General features: G+C 44.3%; 1 protein-coding gene across 1 annotated transcript in view; it reads right to left on the reverse strand.

Moving 5' to 3' along the window:
- GALNT17 (polypeptide N-acetylgalactosaminyltransferase 17) overlaps window positions 1-25,422 on the reverse strand; it is a 185,048-nt gene that overhangs the window by 42,675 nt on the left and 116,951 nt on the right. The window contains exon 6 of the mRNA XM_031591913.2: window positions 24,411-24,528. Coding sequence (XP_031447773.1) covers window positions 24,411-24,528 — 118 coding nt within the window. The remainder of the gene's footprint in view (window positions 1-24,410; window positions 24,529-25,422) is intronic.

A 25,422-nucleotide genomic window follows, 5' to 3' on the forward strand; every position in this document is an offset into this window, starting at 1 on the left:
TGCAAAGTGCCGAACCACACTATCAAATCTACAAGAAATAAGTGAGGGTAAGAGCAGACACACAAACAGCCATTCCAAAACTGCAAAACAACAAATCCAAATCTTACCCCTGCAGCTATATGTGATGCGACGAGCTCAGGGACACACATGCCCTAAGCACATTGGGCAACTGGGCTTTAATTGTCTACATCTGAGATGGGTGACCTAGACCACCATGGTCATACCTCTGGGATGAAGCTTTGGGGTGAAAGTCTGGCTGGCCAGAATGGCAGTCCCACACCTCTGTCCTCATCCAGCATCCCCAAGAGCAGTCCAGCCAACACACCGACCCACAGCTCGCTGTGTGGCTCGTGCCTGACCAGCACCATGCTGGGCTGTAGGACTTTCATTCCACGCCAAATCCAATGTTTTAGACCGGCTATAAAAACTGCAAGTTGGCTTCATCTCTTCTAGAACAGCTTGTGCCCATCCAGGTGCCTGCGATCTGGGCCAGAGCTGTCTCTTACTGACCCACTCTTTTTGCTCAATATCATGTATCTGTTCTGCTGGCAAAAAATACGCCTAAGAGTCAACAGGAGTTCATACTCAGAACAACAAAATGATGGAAAAAATGTAACCTACAGAGCCAGAAAGCTTGCTTCTTGGCTGCTGTATAGCAAGAATAAAATCCCAACAGCCAGCTCAGCATAGAAGGTCAATATTTTCCTGTATTACCTAAGACTTCATAAAGATAATACAGAGTAATCAGAGTGCACAAACATTTCAGCTCTTTGCTTGTATTATTTGACATGAGAAAAAAAAAAATAAATAAAAATAGCTCCAGCAAAAGTTCTAAGGGAAAACTAACTTTGAAAAACTAGGCACTACAGCCAGTTAATGACACCTTTTGTTTTTGTTGGGCAAAACGCCTAGAAAGCCTAAAACTCCCTTTATTTTTCCTGATTGAATAGGCAGCTATTCAAGCTCCCCAAAAGCCCAACCACAGGGGTTGGGAAGTGATTAATTCCCCACCAGCTGACCCGCTGCAGCCCTTAATGTGTTTTCCCAGATAAAATTAGAAAATACTTCATTCTCCCTTTAATTTGCATGATACTCACCTGCATTTTCAACACTTATTACCACATTTGTAACAGTATAACTAGGCTAAGGACCGAATGTGAAATTAAGTTTCATTTCCCAGACTATGTATTATACTTTAATTAATTCTAACAACTGCTTATAGCTATTAGCACTGTGCCAAGCTGGGACTTGTTTATACACACAAACATTCGTGGAAGCTATTTCTGCAGGAGTATTTTTACAGAGAAGTGTTTGTGTTTGTCTGAGTCCAAGTTTTATTTGAGATCTGGGGGCTATGGGTGGATGAGATTCCTCCAGCTTTGGAGCTTCTCCAGAGAAAAAAAGAACATTCAGTGTCCATGTATTTTCATGCTTAGAGGGCTTTGCTTCCACAAACCCCAGTTCAAATCTCCCCTTGGTCGTGGTCCTGACTGCCGTGGGGTGACAGCCACAGCACAACATTAACTCCTCACCCAGCTGGATCCAAAGAACTCACATCTGTGGGGCAGTTTTGGGGTTGAAAGAGGGTATTTCATTTGACTTGGAGCTGCTGGCAAGTATTTGATGCTTGCAGAGATGGATGTACCCAGCCCCACTTCCACTGCTGAGGGAACATGGAAGGACCCCTGAGAAACAGCCAATGCTCCCCTTTCTCCTTTTATGTAGGAAAAACTGTTAAGTTTTCATTTTAAGTCGAGGGAGGGAAGATTTAGGTTGGATGTCAGGGGGAAGTTCTTTGCTATGAGAGTGGTGAGGTGCTGGAACAGCTGCGCAGAGAGGCTGTGGATGCCCCGTCCATCCCTGGAGGTGTTCAAGGCCAGATTGGATGGGGCCCTGGGCAGCCTGGGCTGGTATTGATTGTGGAGGTTGGTGGCCCTGCATGTGGCAGGGGGTTGGAGATTCGTGATCCTTGAGGTCCCTTCCAACCTGGGCCATTCTATCATTCTATCATTCTTTGAAAAAAAGTTCGTTTCCTAGAAATGCTTTCCTTTTCAGGGTCAGGAAAGCAATATTCCAACTGCCCTCTCTCCTCACTGAAACGATTCCACATAATTCCTACTGCATCTAGTTTTAGTTCAGGAATTTTTGCTGTTTGCCAAACAACAGCGATAATTGAGACAAGGGATTTGAACCAAAAGGGGAATAAGAATTTACAGTGTTTACTCTGTCTTCCAAAATGCTTCACTAAGTCCCAGAGTGTCATTATGGGCTGGAGGAGGTGATTTCTGCTCCCACTGGCTTCCTCTAGAAACTAAGACACAGATACGTAGAGAAACTAAAAAAAACGCTTTGTCTCCCCTTTTTTTATTGAGTCTTCAATAGTTAAGCCTTTGTATGCATGGTGCAGTCTATATTTGAACAACGCAAGTGGGAAAACACATGAAATCCAATGATTTGTAACTGAAGACTGAGAATAAACAGATACTTTATGTGAGGTTTTAGGTTTACGCTGCTAAGACGGCAGGGGAAAAAATGCAAGTGCATTTATAAGCATGATTTTTCTCAAAATCCCTTCCAAAGACTCAGGAAATAACCAGGCTGGGCAAAGTTTTGATAAGCAGCTTTCCAGTGCAGAAAGAAAATGTTCTTGATAATGTTGACCAACGGCAGAAAAAAATGGCTTCTGGGGCACTTTACTGCTACTAGGTCATGAAATTCCTCCTGGCAGGATCTGCTAAGAAAGCTTCATCCCAAGCCAGCTGCCTGCAGCTTTCCCAGGTTCTCCATCGCTTTTATACCAAACTCCTGAAATCTGGGACACAAGGGGACTTTTTTTTACCAGCGGTGAGGCTTTCCCTGATGTTCCAGCCCATGAGTATCTCTGTAACACAAGGCTCACAGGGCTTTGCCTGGAGGAGATGAGTTGATCCCCCCTGAAATACTATTTCCACAAAAAAAAACCCCACACTGTTTAGTGCTTGCAGTACCATCATTAGCAGCACCGTTGTTATTTTTTACCATCTTGTTAAGAGAGAATCAGAGTCATAGAATTACTGAGGTTGGAAAAGACCTCTAAGATCATCCAGTCCAACTGTCCACCTGCCACCATATTGCCCACATCCCTCAGTGCCACATCCCCACAGTTCTGGAACACCTCCAGGGCTGGTGACCCCATCACTCCCTGGGCAGCTGTGCCAATGCAGCACCGCTCTTTCTGAGAAGGAATGTTTCCTAATATCCAACCTGAACCTCCCTTGGTGCAATTTAAACACATCACTTTTTGTCCTATCTCAGCTACGTGGGAGAAGAGGCCGACCCCTGAGTAGTAGTGTGCTCTTCCTATCAGAGAAATGGCTTTCCCATTCTTTCTAAGCTCTCTGGATGCTGTACTCCAGTTCCCAAAAGGTGATTCCCTTTCAGGAGTTTTCTCTAGCTTTCTAATTTCCCAACACATTAATTTCTGCTATTAATAATCACTCACAACATCTGATTGCCTGTGCAGCATTCGCCACTTAAAAGGATCTCACATGTATCAAACACACTTTCTTGGGAAAGCATTTGATCTTGGGAACGTGCAGTGCCCTAAATTGCAGCGAGTCCAACTACATCAGCTCTCTGGGGCTTATGCCTGGTGTGCAGTAAATATATGGCTTTAAACATATCCACTTCTGATCTTAAATCAGAGGAAGAATAAAAAAAAATAATCCACTAAAGATGGGAAGCTTGGGAAGATGTGGTGACTGAAAGCCTCCTTTGTTTCGAGGCTGAGCTGGCTCTGAACCAGAGCTCTCTTTCTAGAGACTGAAAAAGCAGTTAATTTGTTCTGCTACTAAAAAACAGATTAAAGTGCAAGGCTAAAGCACTGTAAATAACATCATGTTCCTTCTCAAAGCCAATCAAACGGGTGCATAAAACAAGCAGAAACATTTTAAAATTCAAACGGAAAAGGAAAGAAGGCTGAATTTGCACAAGGCAGACCCTCCTCACTCTTTAAGTATTTTTCCCTCTGGGGCAGAAGTAGGAGCAACCTGTCCTCCATTCGGAAACCCTCAGCAAAATGGCACCTCATCCATCCTTTCTTTCTTTCAAGTAATTACTGAGAGTTCGCGGCGCATTAATTTGATGGTAGATCTCATCTACACAGTATGCTACAAACTCAACCAGGAATCAGTGCTGAACACCTCTTCCCTCTGATCTGCACAATTCTGGCAGGGCTGACGAAGGATAAAGGCCTTTTATTCCCATGCAAGTAGGCAAGGTGCTCAAACACAGAAACTCATCTTAAATCACAGCGAGGGCTGGGTGAACAACACACAGGGAACAATTTATCCACATTAGACAACAATTTTGAATTTTCTGCTTATGAACTGCCACATGGTGATATTATATAAACCCATTAAATATAGGGGGACAGTGTGAGCGCAGCAATACTACCTTCAGGTATGGTCAGAGTTGTGTTAATACACACCGTATATGTGCCATGTGAATGAGCAGAAGGGGTTTAGCAGCTGATGAGGTGTCACTCGTAGATGCAACCAAAGCCAGACAATGGTGCAGAAAGTGTTTAGTAATCCTCCACACCACGTCTGTACAAATACAGCTCTGTAATGTATGGCCCTTCCCTCCCTGGTAGACTAATGGAAAACCAAGCTCGCCACTTTGCATTTCATTTGAATCACAAGAGACACTTCAGGAGGTAACAAATTGAACCAATTCTTGCCCTGTATATTTTCACAACAATAATTTGCTTTACTTTATGCAAAGAGTGTCATGAATATGTATTCCTACAGCAGCTCCCATAAATCAGAGCTCAGGGTGAACACACAGCACGCATCTCCTCAATTAGAAACCTGCCTTCCCTGGGGATGAAGCAGACGGTTGGTGGAAAAACACCAGGAGCCACTTTGTCTGTAGCAAAAGATTGAAGCAACGCTTTGCCCCATGCGTGGCTGTGGTTGCCCTTCCCACGCTCCCTTATGACCTGTTTTATAACATGCAGTGTATTGTCCAGCCCCAGATATTCACGACATGGATGTATCAGTTTGTAAAACTCACCAGAGCAAAAAGCACTTGTTTAAAACAGCACTGCTCTGTGACATCTGGCCCAACCGTCAGATGTGATGCAGACATGCTGAGTCTCCACTTCTCTCCAGACTCTCCTAGATCAGAACAATGCCAGCAGGGAGATGACTTCTTCTTTTTTCTTTCCTTTTTTTTTTTTTTCCCCCACAGCGTTTTTATGTAAACAAGAAATGTTTGTTAATGTAGCGTATTTCATCCAGAGACCAAACATAAATGTTGACAGCAATGACGGAGAGAGACAAGTCCATACAAAGAGGTGCTGCAGCTATTCACAATAAATTGCACCAGCTGCTATAGACTATGCAAAACCCAACTTGAAGCTTCAGCCTGGCTGACACAAGGTGCTCTCGTAGCTCTTGGAAATGAAAACCTCTTACCAAGAGACTCCCAGTCAGGATGTGGAATCTCACAGTATCTTTTTCCCCAAAAAAAAAAAATCCAGTTGCATCCTCTGCTTGTTACAGAAAACCTGAGCAGGTTGTGCTTCTCCAAGAAGTCCAAGCAGCAGAGAGAGGGCAGCAAAGCCCCAGCAGGGCAGTTCAGCTGGTTGGAGCTGGCTTTGATCCCAAGAATTGACATCAACACCTTTGCAAGCAGTTCTCAAGCAGCCTCAAGCTCATCACTAGCTGCTGGTCACATGCACAACTGCAGAGTGGGCTCCAGAGACTTCAGCAACTATCAAAGGGTGTGAATCTCCTGCAGTAAATACGACCTAGAGAAGTGCAAAGGACTTTTGCTATCACCAGCATCAATCTAACCATCAAATGGAAGGCCCGGTTCCAACAGACCAGTGGTTTGACTCAGATGCCATCCACAAGCATTACCCCAAAGCAGCAGCAATTACCAAAGCAGAAGCCAGAAGACTGACAGAACATTCATAGAAAACACTGTTACATCAGCTTCACCCAGGGGGGTTATTTTCCACATCATGAATGGGCAGAACCACACGATTTCCAAGTACCTGGTGAGCAGGACAAGGCTGATGCCATGCCACTCAATGGGGATGTTCATACCACAAGCAGAAGGTCAGGACAACCTGCACAAGGATGAACCAATGGGATCATACAAGACAGCCACGTGCCTGTCCATGTTCTACTTTGCTCTTCTGCCCTGCAGAACAAAAGAAAGATCCTTCTGCTGGATGCAGTCCCCCTGGAAACGAGGAGAGCTGAGGAATACTTTCTGGATACTCAAAAGATTTCTTGCATGGTGAAAATCCAAAGCTTTGGATTTCAGTGCTTCATGCTCACCATCATTCCTTCATCATCAAACAGCCTCGGCAAGAAACTTTGGTTCTGCGGTCCTTTAAATTCAGCACTACTGCACCATCCTAGGACGTGCTATTAATAACGATGAACATCTCAGAGATCTGGGCATCACAGGTAATACCACATCCCATTTCAACAGAAAATTTCTACCTACTGTGATGATAACCAAGAGAAATAGGAAAATGCCTGGATAGAGATTGCCTTTTTAAACATGAGAAAATCATAAAGACAGCGCTTTTACTCTATTTTATGTTTTAAGATTTCACCTTAGCCAGTGCCAAGGAGTTGCCATTTTCTGTCTGCAGGTTATTTATTGTGGATCAGTTTGGAAAGCAGGAAAGCAGAAAAATGGGCATTTTCTACCAACTTTAGTTAGTACTTGCTGCCCTATGCATGTTTATAGGAAAATACATCTGCTTACTCCTTTAAGATCCAAACGTGCCATTTCCAGGACATCACCATAATTTAAACAGCAATTCTTATGCAATGCGCAGGAACTGCAAGGCAAGATGTTATGAAATATGTTATATATTTGTACATGCTCGGGAGGAACATTCATTCTCTTTAAATAGCATTGCATTTCAAAGAAACTGAGACAGGAAAGACTCTCGTTATCTGCAGTGAGGGTCTGGGAATGAAGCTCTTATAGGCAGGTCCTCCCACTCCTGCAGACAGAGCCCTGCACAGGGCAATCCCCAAAAATGCACTGCTGTGTTTGGCCAGAACCCGAAACAGAAGGCATATCAGTAGGGCAGAGGATGAACTTCATGAAGAAATACCAAATTTTGGTGATAATGGCAGTGCCAAAAAGCACATTTGAGATGCTTCCTCCATCAGCTGCACCTCCACAGCTCCAGCGTGGGTGCCGGTGCTACCTGTACATCAGCTTTCAGACCAGCACACATCTTTATGGCACATCTAAACCTCCCTAAAGTGGTTTCAAAGGAAAACGCTGACGCACGAACTCCTGCTGCAGAAGCAGGGTGCCAAATGGGAAATTTCCACAAATGGAAACAGACAGAATCTTTGAGCATCTCTATGAGTGATGTCGTCGAGGGTCAACTGAGGAGCAACGGTGAGAAAAAACAAAATCAAATAGGAAAATCTGCAACGCCGGTCAGTGCTGCGATGGGTTGGAAAGGACAGCAGTGAGGAGGAGGAGGAAAGCAGGCCCTAAGCTGATTAGCAGGTGGAAGGCAGGGGGTGAGGGGTTAACACACAGCATGCTCCCAGCGGCAGAAGGGAGGACACTGCCTGCCTTGACGATGAAATGAGCGCAGTTTTGACAGATCTGGGTCTGCTGTGCTTAACCTCTCCTGCGAGGAGATTTTGAGCTGATTTGCTCTGTCAGAAGGAATCGTTCCTGGCTGTGGAGCGTTTCCCTGCATATCATGATTTAGCTGGCGGCAAGGCGCAGAAACAACTCAGAAATTACTTGCTGTAAACTTGTGTGCATCTTTCGGGCTTTATGGCTTTCCCAGAGCTGTCCTATAAACACACACAGGCATTGTGGAGTGAGGACATAAAGACAGAGGTCAGATGAGGACTGCACGGTGCAGCTCTTCTCAGCAACCCCAAACGTGGGTGTGCAGCCCATGCAAAGACCCAGCGCAGGAGTTCAGCAGGATGCACCACTTCTCATTATAAAGGACACGTCCCCCTCCAGGATTTTCCAGAGAAAGGTTCAAGAGGAGACCCTGCAACAAGGAGGCCCAGAGCTGCAGCGCTGCATGGCCACAGCCCTGTGCTTCCGAAGTGGCATCACTTGGGTAAGCACTGCGAAATGAATGGAAGCACGGGGTGGAAGACGCCTGAGTAAGCCAAGCAGGGATAATATTCAGGAAGTCTTCTCTTTGCTTTCAGCCAAATTCAAGGGAAGATTCTGAGATGTGAAGCTGGCAGAGGTCAACGGCCTGTGTTTGGTGAGCCTGGACCTTAAAGCCTATCCAGCCCCATCCCTGCTGTGGGCTGGGTGCCACCCACCGGCAACCTTCCCCATGCAGGGGTCCCTTCATGTCCCCTATTACGCCTCTGCTCCTCCTTTCCAACCCAAATTCCTACCTTCCCACATACAGGGCCCTGAGCTATGCAGCATGGGCAAGGTGTGGGCAGCCCCAGCCATGCCCTTGTTTTGCTCAGCTCCTCTCTCAACAAATTCCTGCATACTTGCTGCCTTTCCAGTTACCACTGGTCTTTCCAGAAGAGGAGAGACTGCAGCACTCATCCCCAAGTCCCCAAAGAAAGGACAGAGCAGAGGGCTTCATAAAGAGGATGGACAAAAACTGGCATAGAAATCAGTGCGGCACATAAAACCCAACAGCTGATGTATGTTAACCATAACAATACTTCTCCATTTAAAGTACCAGATGTCTTCGAAATAATGTTAATTGAGAAACTCGCACGTGTGTTTACTCCTGAGAGCTACAGACCCTTCCAGGTGATGACCAGGAGCACATGTATAATGGGCTTTTCATGCTCTTCAGTCGACCTCATTCAGATACTCTTTATAGTCTACTCTATTTACACGATACACATTTGCCAAGAGCTAAATGCTTTCAACGAGAATAATCTACTACACACTGCTCATTTGCAATGGAGTCCTCTCCTTCCTTTACAGCGATGCTTGCCAGCAATGAAAGCAGCTGGTCTCAAAATGCTCCAGGACTTACTCTTAACTGGAATTGAAATATGGAAATTCAGGGGAAAAATATATATATATTCTTGAGATGTGCTCTTAAGTCAGAAAATCTGCAAAAGCAATATCATTCCCTTAGTGCAATGTCCAGAGATCTTCAGCCTTGGCTGAGGTCTCCTACAGCTACCAAAAAAATATTCTCCTCTCTCCCAATAAATCGACATTAATTTACACCAGCAGGATGAGTACGATGGAACACACGGCTCTACCAGATAAAACATTAATTTATCTACAGTTCAGGTAATGGACCGAAGGGGTGTGCGCATCTGCTTGAGGCACACGTAGCATCAATCACTACTTCAAATGCTGCTATAAAACCAGGAGTTTATGAACACCTGTTGTTTCGTTAATCATTTTATTTCTGAAAGCTGCGCATTCAAAGTCAGATCAACTTTAGGAGAAAAAGGAGAAGAGACGTAATTTTATGAGAAGGAAAGAAATAGTTTGGTCGTGTATCAGCATTATAGTTCCTTCTTCTAATGTTTCAACATCTACAGAAATTTAAAACCCTCTCTGTATCTTCCTCTCTGCTCTATAGCAATGATTGCCTTTAGATATATACACCAGTTACAGCAATATAGCTGAAAATGATGAAATGCCATAGGCATTTTATTATGCATTCAAGTTTTTAAGACTTGGATTAAAACCACATTGCAGAAGCCTGGTCAGTAAAGCTGAGAGAACTTCTGCAAAGATTGCAAAACTGACAATTTTCCATTTCACACTGAACATATCTCCCTCTTAAATGGTACAGGTCTTCTAAATTCAATACCAATAAACACATTTTTCCCCTTATGCAAGTCACAGAAAGAGCAAAGCAGATCCATTACACACACAGAGTAGTGCACCATGAACTTTCCACTTGAAATCTAAGCAGAACATACAGCTGAGTTCTCTGGCCTGATGCATTGATCTCTATCAAGGATGTTTTGCTTACCAGCAATTCAACTCCAAGACCTCCTGCTTGTGCTGGGGACCAGAGTCAGTGCTGGATGTCCCTTTAGTCAGTGCTGAGCTTGAACACTAGGAAAATAAATTACTGAATGGTAGTTTCAGCTGAGCAGTTGACCATCCTATTACTGTTCCTGAATGTTCTCCTTATATCATGCAAGTGATAACCCCTGAACAACTGTTTGCCCCTCTCATGTAATCGAAGTAGACAACAGAACTCTTGTAGAAGACATGACAAGACACTCCTCCACGTATTTGACAAAAGCAGCAGATGATGTAAATGTACAGCTTTGAAAGGCTCTCCGAATGGTTCACTTGGCTGATTTTTGACTGTCAGCAAAAATTACCATTAAGATGTCCTGCTTAAGAAGGTCTGCACTGCTGCTGTTTGTACAAATCTGAGTAACCGAGACCTCCGAGGAGGCAATAAGGTTTGTTTTCTAAATAATTACTAAGTCTTTCATATTTTGACACTTCTTTTCCACAACCTTAGAACCACTTAGAAATACATCATCGGACAACAGTGGGGCCCTGCAAGCAGATGCAGGAATTGCCCAGAGAAGCTGTGATGCCCCAGCTTTGAAGGTGCTCAAGGTCAGGTTGGATGGAATCCACACTGAGCTAGGGGGTGGAAACACTGCCCATGGCAGGGGGATTGGAACTAAATGATCTCTGAGGAGCACTTCAACCAAAGCCTTTCTGTCATTCAGCTAATCTTTGGCCAACAAGTAAAACAGATAAGGTCAGTAAGATCCATCCCCTGATTACGTATGCTCATTATTAATGTAAAGCAGCAGGGAAGTGATGCCAGTTTCTAACAGGACAGTATCAGACCCTTTTGGGTGCCCTGATAACTCTTTTGGTCTCAGCTGAGCCACAAATGCTCATGGCTTTGGGTAGAGCTGCAAGAAGTCCTTGGTGGGAACAAAAGGGCTCGGGAGCTGTCAGGATAATTCTGTGCAAGAGCTGGAAGATCAGAGAGCTCTGCATATTTTTCCAGCTCTGGGTTTTTCAAATTGTGTTGAAAGGAGACATCTGTGATGGCCATTAAAGCAGGTGAGAGAGGAGCCCCTGGGGTAGAAGGAATGTGTCATCTCCTGTGACTCACCACCTCTAAGAACCCACTGGAGATGCCATGGGGAAGCACAGATGAAAAGGAAACAAAGCTTGCCAAAATACAAGTTCACCAGAACGGTGAGATGTTACAGGATCTGGAGCTGGCTGAGCAGAAACGAAAGCTACAAGGAGTGGTTTCTGTATGTTCACAGCCAAAGCCCAGGGCTGGCTCCTGATGCTGGAAAAATCCAGTGAGGAACACGAGCCTTTTACATATCCACACTGAGTTTCAAGTACTAATGGCCAAAGGCAGTGTTTTCATAGAATCAAAGAATGGCTTAGGTTGGAAGGGATCATCAGGTTCCAAGCACAATGCCACAGGCAGGGCTGCCAACTGCTAGATTGAGTACCAGATCAGGTGCCCAGGGCCCATCCAACCTGGCTTTGAATGCCTCCAGGGACGAGGTATCCACAGCCTCTCTGGGCAGACCGTGCCAGCACCTCACCATCCTCTCAGTGAAAAACTTTCCCCTGACATCTAAATACAAAACAAAATTATTTATGTACATTTGTATGGTTTTAAACCCCAAATCACAGGAAGGAGGGGGGACACATTTTAATTTTGGATGCAAATCTTTGCGTTTGTTTGTGACTCTACAGGTGCAAAGCCAACCAAAGCAAATCAGCCCAAAAGTGGACAGCTGATCTTCAGATCTGATTTTAGTTCTCTCTCCTGGATTTCACCACTGCTTGCAGGAGACTTGGGAAGGGCAAAATGCATCCCATCCACATAGAGGACCAAATGGAAGTCCCAGGGGGATGCTCCATATATGGGGACTTGGACCAGTTCTCTCCGTCCATCCTCCCATTTCTGCAGTGACAAAGGGGGCAGGTGCCACAGACAAACAGAGAATTGGGGTTAACACACATACATCTGTGCTGCAGCATCCCATAAGCGAAAGGAGAATATTGACAGGTATCTGCCTTTGGTGGAGGGTTAACATCTCTAGATGGAAAAGACACAGTACAGAGCTACCACTCACAATGTCTTTGCCAGCAGTGTTTACGTTAGCACTGCTTAAGCATTCCAAGTTACAGCACCTACCCAAAGAGGTCACCCTTTAATACCCAGCCTGGATGCTTCATTTGGAAAACAAACAAAATGCATCCTCAGAGGCAATTATAAAAACAGTGATAAGCTCTCAGCACAATCAATACTTGAATGACACCAAAGCAACAAATAAGACAAAAGATACAGAGGAGGCTGTTTGCCCAGTGGGTCGGTGATGAGACTGCTGCCCTGAGATACGTCAGATGGACCTGCAGCATCCCCACCATTGGGTGTCCTGGCCATGGGGGAGCAGGGAGGGGTCACAACCCCAAGGATCATTTTTCTTCTAAAGAGAACACACTGCAGGCCAGTGTGGGAAGTCCTTTATGTGCTGCTTTGGGCATTGTAAGACTTCAGTCTTCGTAAAGCAGAGCAGTGGGCTTAGAATTCCTATTTTATCATTAGGTTGCGTATAGTTCAAATGTGAATTCATATCTGTGATTCTGTGATCTAATTACCCCTCTCTGTTTAACTCTGTGGCTTTACAGAATGAAATCCCCATTCCATAAAAATAAACCTGGGTTCTCTGTGCCCGAGGCAGATCTACACTGTTATCTCCTCTATAGGATTACATATGAATTCTTCATTAGAAGCTGCATTATTTGCAGCAGTTTCTGCAGTGCTGGGAAATTCTAATTCTCTTTCTCTTTTTAGTCCCAACACTGAGCTTCAAAGCACAGATCTGATACTGAGGGACTGCAGACAGCACAAAGTGGTATTTCTCAATAAAGCAAAAATGCAAAAGGAAGTGATCGCGGCATGATTGATGACACTTCATTTGCATATGCCCACTAGCAGTACTTTGGTTAATTAATACGTATTTTGGGCTTGTAAATGAACATGAAATAATAGGTTTGTTATTGCAGCTGTAGGTATAAATTCATTCAATGAACAGGTTAGTTTACTTCCCAATGTCTTCTGATATCTTGTGTGCAAATAAGACAAAATAACTCCCCGGAAGGTGGTGAGACATGACAAAATCCAAGAAGGATGTACATACATTTTAAAGCTACACAAGTTAATTAGTTCATAAAACAGAAACTGTTTGGAGGGAAGAAATGACAAGCAAAAACATTTTCCTCCAACAAAAATGAGGTTGCCTATTTCATTTTGCAGATATTAACCCTTGTGGCTCAAGTTCAGCTCTAGAGGGCCCCAATCCAGAAAGGCACTTAAGAAGCACTTACATTTAAGCAGGAGCAATATTGCCACAGAATTCAAGAGGACTCCCCAGGTGCTTAAAAGTTTAACAATTTGCTGGAGCACAGCCTGTGTTGTCAAAGGTGGAATTTCATTTTACTCTATGATTGGCCTCAGCAGCTTCCTGCGCTGGCTGCCTCTAACCAGTTTGGGGAGAAATTGGATGCTGAAAGTATTGCTAAAAGCCCTAGTGCAGGGAAAAAATACAAATATACACTTTCATTCCGTGATATCTAATACCTGAGTGTCTGAGTTCTCAGGTAAAGCCAAGGAAGCTTTGGTCAGACACCTGAACCCTGACAGAATTTGAGGATGGGATTTGGCTGACAGCTTAATACCAGCCTGCAGTGCAGACATCAAGCTGTGACATTTTCCACTGCCCTGGGACTCCTGGGAAAACCCTGAAGTCAAGGAGATAAATGAAAACCGCGCCGTGTTACTGGGGTTAACCACCCTTTAGGCATTACAGCAGCGGTGCACCACAGCCATTAGATCATCTGTGAGATGATTGTCTTGCTATGAATAATAAATGTAGCACGGGGAAGCAAAAAGTTCACTGCTGTGATAGTACTCACTCTGCAGGGAGCTCTGCCTGCGAATGCTGTTCAAAATGAGTCCCACAGAGCACCACCTCTGCAGTCTCCACTGAGCAGCACAAGGACACAGAAGACTGAAGGATAAATGCACTGGGAAACATAAATCATACCTGGTTGTTTCCATGTTATTCTCCATGATGCACAGGGCAAGTTTCAAGCAATAGCACGTCAAGGGAGGTGCATTCAGCACTGGGCTTTTGCTAAGCACAAAAGGAAAGAGCAGACTTACCCAAAGTGCTGTAGGAGGTAAATGATAAGGTCCCAGTGAATTTTTCTGAGAATTTTGCTCTCCCTGTTGCACTGATGCAGTGACTCAAGCCTGCAGGTACCGAAAATGCTGTAGAAAAGCTGAGCCAATCAATCTGATATGATAACCAAATAAGCTGATACTTCACACTGCTGCTATTAATATTGCCAGTGTTCAAAGACACCCAACACATCAGACAACGGAATTCCCACCCCAGCCATGCTTCACATATGAAAAAGCTACCTTGAATATGGTAAAACAAGCAAAGGAAGCTCAAGAGTATGTGGGACCTGCTCTGGCCAGAGCAAGCCATAAGCTGGATACAGTACAATGTGCCAAAAGCAGAGACCTTCCAGGGCTTTCAGCAAAGTGTCAGAGCTGGGCATGATCACGTACCAAGCATTACTGAGTGTTTTACATCTGCTTTGTACTCACTGCATGCTGGAGCTTGTGGCAGCACAACAGCAAACACTGCCCAGTAATACTGAAAACAAAAGGTCAGAGGCAGGTGACCGGCATTCCAACATGTGGGACCACATTTCTTGTTCTTGGAGGAACAGCTACCTAACGTGAAACAATCCATCACACCTGGCAAAAGCTGACAAATGAAGGATAGTAAAGCAATCCCAATGGGTAGCATGCCAACCACAAATGGATTCTGGTGTTCAAGGGAAAGCTGAGGTGGGCACAAAGGATCTTCCAGCAAAAACGGGATGCTACAAGGGCACTTGTAGGGGGGATCCTGGTGGAGAGGGCTTCTTTAATTTTAGTCTGAGCATGAAGCTGGTGTTCCTACAGGGCTAGGGCAATACTTGGTCATTAGCACTTTTATTGTTGCTGTTACCTTCTGTTGACTCAGAAATGCACATGGTCTTGCCATCGCCATCAGGCTGCCAGTTGCCTTTCAGCATTGCCAAAGAGTTCAGATGAAATCCAGCTGGAACGGCTGAGAGCTGAGGCTGTGATTGCAGAAGGGGTTCTCCAAAAACAGTGGTTTTGTTTGTAAAAAACAGTGGGTTTGACCTCAAAATCCTTGAGAGATGATGACTGCAAAGCCTTACAGAGACACAGAATGCACTCAGAGCTGGTTGGGAATTGGTTGGGAATTTCATGCTACAAGCTTTTTGGCTGAAAAGAATTGTAAGGCATTGATTACATTTTCATCAGGAACAATCCTTAGGCCTGTAGAACAATCTACAATCCATGAATTAGCCTTAGCCTTAGCCTCATCCACAGTGATGACGATATCAGGCCACTCCAAAGTCTGAGGCCACCTCTACACCAGAGATTGCAGAGATCAATAAACCCAACCATGTGGTTCTGGATGATGTAGGGAAGAGATCAGTGCATCCCACTGTCTTAGAAAGTGCATTACAAGTGCAACTTTCTCATAAGAAAAGACAGATGAAAAGCAAAGATTAACCTTGCCTTCCCACTCGTGATGAGCAGGAGCTTTCTTATTATGAGCCTCATTTATTGGTGTGAAATTTCATGTCAGTTTCTCTCAGTATTTCCCAAGTGTGCTTTCTGTAAGAAGACAAAGTTCAGTTAGGCTTGGAGGTGGTTTTTCGGAAGACACAAGCCTGTTTTTTGTTTTATGGGGTAATTTATACTCCAGACATCATAGGCACACACACAGAGTAAATGTGCTGCTGCTCACCTTGTGTAGTGAAGACTGAAAGAAGAAAGCAGTTTTCAGAGAACTATTGTTTCAGGCACCCAGAAATACTTAAAGGATTGTTGTCCTCCAGGGAGCAATGCTGTAATACTGAGTTTCAGGGGGCCTAACTTGGCTGCATCTCAGCAGTTCCTGAGTGAAGCTGCCAGGCACTCAGAGCCAGCAGCACTCCAGCTCATGCATCATCCCCCCATTATGGAGAACTCAGTGCTGAAAATGTGAGGGAGGATGAGAAGGAATGTCCCAAGTTGCTCCCACTCAGCAGGACCCAGGAGGCCCATAAAGAAGCAAACCAATGTGCCTTGCAGTACAGAGGAGAATACATCAGTTGGAAAGGTAAGGAATTCTTTTCTCAGCTGCTCATGCCTATCACTGTTGGTAAGAGGAGTTAAGTAATTGATTTCTGTGCAAGAACAGAGGCTGAACTCCAAAGCGTGGTGATGCCAAGCCTTGGGACCTCACCTGAGCCAACGTCTTCACCCCCAGATGTGACATCCTACAGTGAATGACAACAAAACAAGCTGCCCCACACAATCCTTGACACGCCTGCTGATGTGTGAAAGCTGGATTCCACGTGTCAGTGTGCCCCTGTCCAGCCACCAAACAATCCCTCCTGCTATGGGAAAGCTGAGTGGGACTGCACGGCAGGCATCTTGCCTCACCCACAGGGGCCCAGGCATTCCCCTCTAGGATGCTGGAGCATTGAGGGAATATGGACAAGAATAGATGCATCTCTGATGCAACAAGAAGGGAAGAGTGAAAATTCAGAAACCTTGAATGAGAGTGGAAAGGGCTCATAGGGTGGGTGTCACACACATGAAACACAGCATGTGATAGAAAAAAAGCAACAGCCTGTCCTGGGGATACTGGAGATGCCAGACACTGAGATATGGGCAGAGTGAGAGCACATTGCCCAAAGAGCCTCTGGAGCAGCCTCACCTGACAGCACCAGCATGGTGCAAACACCACTGTGACAAATTCAGTGGAAGAAACAGCATGGGAAGGCTCTGCCCAATGAAAGCACCGTTGGGTCAATTAAAGTTCTCTCTCAAAAGCATAAATAAAACAACCTGCTGAGAGTCAAGGAGCCTCCATAGCCACACGGCCTTCTCAGTAGCACTGCTGGCTACTGCAGCGCTGTGCCTGCTCTTCACATTGGTTTTCTCCACGCAGGCCCAGGATGATCAAGGTGGGCTCTGGCTCCAGCTCCAGTCCAGTGCTAAACCAAAGTCTGGTAGATCCCTAACTGTGCTTGCCAGAGGCAAACACTGACCCTGTGAAAAATCAGTAGGAAGCTGATACCTGCCAGTTTCAAGGAAAGATAAGGCATAGCCGAGTCCTAAAATGGATTTCTTCATCCACCAGTCAATCTCATCCACAACACACAGCTCGTTGCACATGAAGAGTTATCATCTTTCCCAGTAAAGATGATCGGTGTCTTCCCAGCATAAAAATCAACTCGTCAGTAAAAACACTAGAATCAAGTGGGGTGAAAAGAGAGGTCCCTTCCCCCTCTGTCAGCGGTAACAGGCAGGGATGACAAATTATTTTCTATCAAGAGGAAAGAGAGAGGCAGGAGCGCTGCGGCTGTCTGCCTGCAATTCCTTTCCCCAAGGAAGGACAGCTCTGAAGCGGACGGCACTGCGGCGCTGATCAGAGCTCTGCAGCTCCCCGTACCGAGGGTTAGAACCTGGTTAGGAAATAATCAAAACACAGCTCCATTTCCATGGAGATAGGTCTGATGAAAAACCATCTGAACAGTTTGGAAAACTACGCCGGAGTTTCTCATAAAGCATTTTTAAGCACCTACAGTAAATACGGAGCTGACAACTAAAATGCCAAACATAGGATCTGAAGTCATACTTGCACTGATTTCTGCTCTTAAAATAAATGCATGCAGTGATTGGATATTGTTCAATGGTGGTAATATTTCTTCCAACCACACAACAATCACTCTGTAGAGCAAAATCAACTTCCCTGGCGGGGATACAGGTACACATAAACAGACTGTGGCCATACACAAAGGTAATGCATTACCGGCATATCGCTATTTCTAAAGCTGTATTTCTAAGACCTTTACCAAGGTCAGTCCTATTCTGCTTCTTACTTTCTTCTGAGTTAACTCAATTTTCATTTGGAAAGAGCCCTAAGCCTCAATTTCTAAGTGGATTTTGGTTCCTGGCTGATAAAATACTTTTTAAAAGCTAGTCTTAAGTTTCTATTGTTGGCAGGTTTAGGGGGTTTTGTGCGTTTCTTCTTTTAAATGCTTCCTACACTTCAGGATTCCCTGAGGCCTTGGAAAGCCACAAATTTCAGCCAGGTTTATGCCCCCAGCTTTTCTAACAGAGTTATGCCCCAAGATTTCTCACCCCTTCCCCTATTGTCAGTGCCCCTCCTGAGCATCCCCACCACCAACGCTTTCTCTGCATCATCAGCATCCAACACCATTGTGAAACTTAGGTCTCCTCAGCATAAATTCTCTGAAATTTCAAAAGAGGGGAGATATCTGAACAGTACATACACTCCAAGTAAGCAGCTGATAGCTGATAAAGTCACCCCAAAGTGTTCAACCAGCCAAAGGCAACCAGAACCATGTCAGTCCATGGAGTGACACCTCCTGCAGCTCGACCACAGAATAAAGCCTGGGAGACAACTTGCTTCAAAACGTAAGTCAGAACATTGGGCCAATTTGTCCCCCAACTTTCCAAACTATCTGCTGCTGCATGTGTAACTTCATGACTAATTCAATCTCAGCAAAATTAGGTGCAGATGGGGAAAAAATCCCTGCACACCATGAGAAACTCGATTCAAGCCTAACTACTGCATCTCAGCAAACCCTCACAAGCCTAATAAAGCCTTATGAATAAATTACATGCTTTTCAGCCTTCTATTTTTCAAAGTGATAAAAAATGTAGCAAAGCATCAGCACAGATCTGCCAGACCTGACCAAACCCCCATCCTGCACCGGAGAAACCTTAATTCACAGCCCTGCACTGATGGACGGGGCGGCTCAAAAAGGATTTCAGGTGCTGCCTGCTGTGAGCTATCTCTGTCTGCACCCAGACTTTAATGCATTAATCAGCAGAACTGAAAGGGAGGCATTTGAGGATGATCAAAGAAAAAAGCCCCAGTGAAACACATTTTGAAAGACAGCAGTAAGCACACGTCGCAGAGTCAAAGCGTGACACCCAGTATTGGATGTCTGCACAATTTGGTTGGTGTTATAAAAATAAATTCCACCCTAACGGGGCATATTTTCAGACTTTGATGACAGGCACTAACTATTTCAGTATTAGGTTTGTGCAAGTAGAAACCTAACCAAATATTCATGCATCCCCGTGCTCCCTGTTACACTTGCATCTACCACTCTTCCACTTCAGAGACTGGGTACAGGCTGCCCTTCCTCCACACAGTCCCAGGGCCAGCACAGCTATGGATGCTAAAATCATACAATCATAGAGTCATAAGAGTTGGAAGGGACCCTTAAAGGCCATCTAGTCCAACTCCCATGCCATGAACAGAGACATCTGCAGATCAATCAGGTGCTCACAGCCTGGTCCAATCAACCTCGAATGTCTCCAAGGACAGGGCATCCAACAAAGAGGAACTGCTTGCTCTAACTATCCTACATATATTCTTCTTAACAAAAAGATACAACCATAGTTTTATGGAAAACACATGCAGAAGAAGTCAAGCTCCCTTGAGAAGCTTAAGTACACCTGTTTGATGGCTTTCCTTTTCTTTTTGTGTCTGAGGGCCTGACCCTCTCGACATTTCAGCATATGAATAACCACACTCATGTAAACAAAACGGGCTCCTTCCTGGATGAAACAGACACAAGTGCCTTTGTACATTAAAAGGCTATTTAATCCTCCTTAAGAGTTTCCAAAAGATGAAAGGAAGCACAGGCACGGTACCCTTTGGGAGAGGATCAATGTCGTTGCCAATGCAGTGGGGTTACTTAGGTGACTACGTGGCTGGGGGATGAAAGTGTGGTTATTAAGGAAGCCACTGCTAACAACAACATGCTAATGCTCTCGCTGTTCCCATTTGCTACTCCAAGCTTGATGATTCAGCTCTTACAGCTACACAGGGATGCAACTCTGCCTGTTCCGTAGACACAACTGTAGGTTTGGGGGCACTAAGACTGGGCTGATGAACCTAGCTGACAAACCTGGGGGACACACTGTTCTTTTCCTCTGGAAATGGGTTTAAAAAACCCAACCCAAGCTTCAGACAATTTAAAATTCATAACAAAACGCAGCTCAAGTCAGTTACTAAACCTCAAAGGGATCCCTGGATTGTGCTTTTCTTAATGAATTCAATAATCGATTCTTACTATACAAATAAGGTGTGGGATGGATCAGCTAATAAGCATTCTCAGTTAATTGCTTTCTTCAAGTGACAATTCGTACAAATGATACCATCAAAGGAGTAATAATATCCTTATTGATTAAATTAATCTCTGAAAGACAACTCAAATGAGTTTAATTAGCAATGCATGACAGTAGCACAAAATACTCTGAAAATAACCTTGTAACCCATCCCAGGCTTGAAATCATGGCAACAGTCATGCAGTAGCCCTTTGCATCTTTATTCAAACAGACACTCACAATTTTACAGAGCATCTTTAGTGAATGTCTGTGACTAACCATGAAAATCCACGAAACCCTTTGTGCAGAGAATCAGCGAGATGCTGCAAAATCAGTCTGCCTGTGCTGTCATTCAGTCCCTAAAAGCCAGGGCCACGAACAGGCTTAAAATAAAATAAAAACCTTCAATGAAGGGAGGTGTTTGGAGAAGGCCCGCTGTCAAAAATGGACAAACGGAGTCAGTGGGGATCCAGGGCAGCACCAACGCTTTCAAGAGACGGGAATTGGGCACCAGGTTCACAAAAGCAGAGGAGAAACCTGCTCAGTGAAGCAATGGTTTGTGGAGACTGAGTGTAAGCTTGGATTTGGGAGAGCAGTTATTTGCTCTGGGGCCTGGGGCATGTGCTCCAGGGATGGGCAGTGGGATCTCGGTGAGACAGAGTTGTCCATGTTTCCATATTCCTGTGGCAGGACTGAGACCACGTCAGTGATTGGGGCCATGGCAATTTTTCAGGAGATATTTGTGCTTCTTAACTCCTTCTGATCAGACGTGAAGCTGCCTGAAAGCTACAGATATTTCACAGCTGGAAACTGAAGTTACACATTCCACCAATACAAATGGTTGACAAAATCCTATATGTCACATCCCTTCTGCAGTGAAATTAAAAATATCCCCATGTTAAAAGCCACATTCCCATAGGTAAGGAAAACCCCAAGATGAAGTATGACTGCACCCTGGTGCCATTCTCTGATGTCAGGAGAAAAGTGCAAGCCTTCTCGCATCCTTCCCACACTGATGAGTAAGTGCCTTCAGCTGCACCAGGGGAGGTTCAGGTTGAACATTAGGAAAAATGTCTCCTCAGAAAGAGTGGTGCTGCAGTGGCACAGTTATCCAGGGAGTGGTGGGGTCACCATGGAGGTGTTCCAGAACTGTGGGGATGATGCACTGAGGGCATGGTGGGGATGGGTTGGGGTTGGTGACCTTGGCCTTTTCTAACCTGAATGATTCTCTGTGGGCTCCATGCACTCAGCAGCCTTAGCCAGTTGCGGGCACTGGAGGCGGTTTCCACAAACACTCTGCTGTTGGGAGGCATTAACTCAGGGACAGGTTGATCAAACATGGGGTCCTTGTGGCTGTCAACACAGCGAGAAAGACCTGGAGCTCTTATAATATGATTGCAAGATTGCAAGGCACACTTTGGAAAAAAAAAAAAAAGGGCATTGAAAATCTCTCTGTTGAAATATTAGCCTACACCGCCTAGCTTAGCAAAGACATTTGTGCTCTCTGCCAAGAAAAAGGGAATCAGAGTTGATTCTGCCTCAGGAAGTGAAGGAGTGGACATCAGGGACAAAGGAGAGAATAAGCACAGCATTCTGGAGAGGCTCCAGAGTGATAAAAGAAAAGACAATACAAAGAACAACATGTTCCCCACGTCGGGGCCAAACCACCCCGTGAGCAGAACAAGAATTTGCCTAGGGCAAGAACGAGCTTAATGGCTTTATTATTAACTGAGCAACCCAAGGATGCTCCCCAGCACGTAAGGGAGAGCAGTGAGCCCGGAGCTACTTCGTGAATGTGAGTAATGGGGTTTGGGTTTTTTAAGTGGCTCGCACAGAAATATTCTCATTGAGCTGACTGAAATCAGCAACTGAAAGCGCGATCTGCAAATCCTCCCCTACGCAAAGATGCCATACAACAGATACATATACAACAGATACATATTCATGAGACTCTCGTGTAGTACCAAGCCTTGGCCTTTCAAGGTTAGGACAATCTAAGCTCCTCAATTATTTATTGCATTTTGTTATTCGGATAATTTACCTTTAATTTTAGCATTAAAAATTATGCTAAAATCTAGCAAAAAGCTTGTGGTTTTGCCTGAAACGCTGTAATTTTTCAATTTTGTTCTCAAAGCCTCAATGGGTTTATTATCTCATTTTTGTTCTTTGAGCAATTTTTTTTTTTAATACAAGAATAATATGTTTTTAAAATTGCCACGATTCTCAGAATGGAATTTGCGTCACCATCAAAACAAAAATAAATCCTTTCTGTACATATTTTTCATCCGAGAATCACTACAACAAACATGGTAGCACCAAATTGCTTCTCTGACTGCGGTCAAAACAAACAAACAGAAACTGCATTAAAAGCCTCGACATTTTGTATTCAAATTGAACCTTTAGGAAAAGATTTGGTTCCATCAGAGTCATGCATTACTGATGACGTGAGATGGCTGTTACAGACCCTGGCCATGGAAGGTTGCAGGCATGTGGGGAAGGGCTGACAATCTCTGAGCTGCAGGATGACTGGGAAAAGCTAAATCCATCTGACACCCCGAGTTCCGTGTGAAACCACAACAATTCTCTGCTTCCTTATACAGCCAACCATTAGCCTTGGGTAAACTACTTATAAACAGAATCTTACTGTAAAGCAGAACTAAAAATATCTGGCAGTTGTAAACAGAGCATCTATGGCAGCTCTCCCCTCAACATGAGCGACCTGACAATGGCCAACAGACGTTACATGGCATCACTGTGCCAAGAACTCTCCGCTGCCCAAAGATGTCACATGCACTGATTTAAAAAGCTCAGGGATGTTTGAAAACCTACTGCCTAAAAAGGTAGATTTCCTAACTATTTTGTCTACCAAAACCACCAATATTTTTAAAGTCTTGACCAGAAACATGCAATGCACGTGTGTGCAAGAAGCAGGGAAACACACAGGCTGCAAACATAAGCCTGGGTGAGTCACTGGGGGAAGAGAGGAAGAGAGGGATTATCTTTTTCCAAAAGGATGTTTATTGCATGGTTTTAAAAAGTTCAGCACGTGAAAAAGAAGACGACATATGTTCACCAGTTGTCCCTGAGACATCATCTTATTTTTTCTAGTTAAGAAACCAATCTTCCATGAAATCCCCCCAAAACCTAACAGATGGGTTAAATTATTAATTGTGAGAGGACTAGTTCCACAGTGATGATATTAAAAAAAAACCATAGATAAACAAATTAGGATAGTCACAAGAGGAGCTTAGTTTGGAGCTGGATCTCTCTAGACCCAGGAAGCGAGTTGCATGATGATACACAATAATCACTTCATATGGAGAAGAGCTATGTGGCATATTTAAAGCCTTTAATTTCTACTCCCTTGTTTAAATGAGATTATTGCTCCCTGTAGCCAATAACAATAGATTTTTTAAGTTTCTTTTGATTTGCCAGCAAAGCAAATATCCTCTGGTAAATCTATGAACTGAACAGTGATTTTTCATTTTTACAACAGCACAGTCAATTCAATTTTCCAGCTATAAGTCTCAAGTCTCTCCCTATCAGCCTGTTAACGTACAAGTACTGTACTCCAAACTATGCCTGGAAAAACCTCCAAAGAATTCTCCACCCCAGGTTGCTTCTGTACACTGAATTCATTGCTTATGAATCACTTCACTGTATGTACACATTTGAATCACTAAACCCCATCTAATATTGTACACAGTAATCAAGTGATGCTGTCACAGTAGATGCTGTAACGAGGAATGTCTCGTGGATTTATTGAGGAAACTCTAAAAACATGGCTGGTAGTGTTTCGCTTTTAAAAGCTTTTCCTATTTAAGAATATATTTTATTTGCAACTGCTAAATGCTTCTATGATATCTTCTTGATACACTCACAAGAGTCCCACTTCCACCCTAAAACAGTGCTGTATTTCTACTGATGCTTAAGATATCTACGGCTCAGACCAACCAACATGACAACTCGACCAAGGTCAGTTTATATTGCCCCCAGAAACAAGTCATTTTCACCTTTAAACTCAAATATAAATTCTCTAAAGCAAGCCAACAATTCACCTGAAATGTTTTAATAACTGTGTTAACCTGCTGAAGTTTTGCATTGGTTCCTTAAGTAACGCTAGGTGAGGTTCTGCTCACAGCTTGGCACAAACCTTGATGCCGAGCTCTATGTTCTCCCCTCCATACACGTCCATCCCGGGATCAAGGAGCCCAATCTCTCCAAAGAACTTCCTGTGCACAACAAAGGAGCAGCCGATCATCGCTGGCGTCCTGTTCGAAATGAAAAACAACAGAAATGCAACAAATTATTGAGAGTTTTCCACCTTCAGTGGACCAAGGGGACCATCTTTGGGTTTCCATTCCCCCTGTGCGAAGTAAATAAAATACTGGTATTTCCTTCATCTTATTCTGTTCCAGCACACCTACTAACAGAGTAGACTTCAGGACAGATATTAGTATTCAAGAAAAGAGGTCTCTACTTAGGAACTTTATAATATATCATGAAGGCATTGCTATCAGCTATGAAGCAGCATGAAACAGAAGCAAACCCTTTAAAAATTGAGGACAACTGCTTGCAGAAACGTTGCTGTGCCTTTTGCTGAGTTCCACCGATACCTACAGTGCCCTGAGTTAGCTTGAGATGAAATTCTCCCACTCACCTATGAACCCCCCGTGCCCTCCAGCTCACACTGCTGCAGGAGCAGCCAAGCAGTGCCCAGGCAAGGAAAGTAACAGAAGAAAACAGGAGGGATCCTACCAATACCAATGACATCAGTGTAACAGCAGAAAGATTGAGAAAAAACTCAGTGTCAGGGGTTAATTTATAATAACCATGCAATTTCAAGGACAGGGTAGATGGTGGTGTTTACTAAGCACCCCTGCTGCCACACGCACATAAAGCAGCCCTCCCTCGTTGCTTTGCAAAATGCTGGATTGCATCTCCATCTGATACAGCTTCCCTGAGAGGAGGATGCTGTTCTGATCTCTGCAAGCTGAGATCACGTTTGGGGGCATTTTGTGAGCGGTTAAACACTTGTGACCCTGTCTGTAAAATTACACTTTGCTACAGAGCACGGCACTGAACAAAACCATATCATTATGCCATTGCTGCTCGGGGATACACTAATCTGTTGTGGTTATGGTATGCAGAGAGCTTACCCCCCA

The sequence above is a fragment of the Phasianus colchicus genome, chromosome 21 (genome assembly GCF_987193195.1).
Source record: "Phasianus colchicus chromosome 21, bPhaCol1.hap1.1, whole genome shotgun sequence".
In the NCBI taxonomy this organism is placed as follows: domain Eukaryota; kingdom Metazoa; phylum Chordata; class Aves; order Galliformes; family Phasianidae; genus Phasianus; species Phasianus colchicus.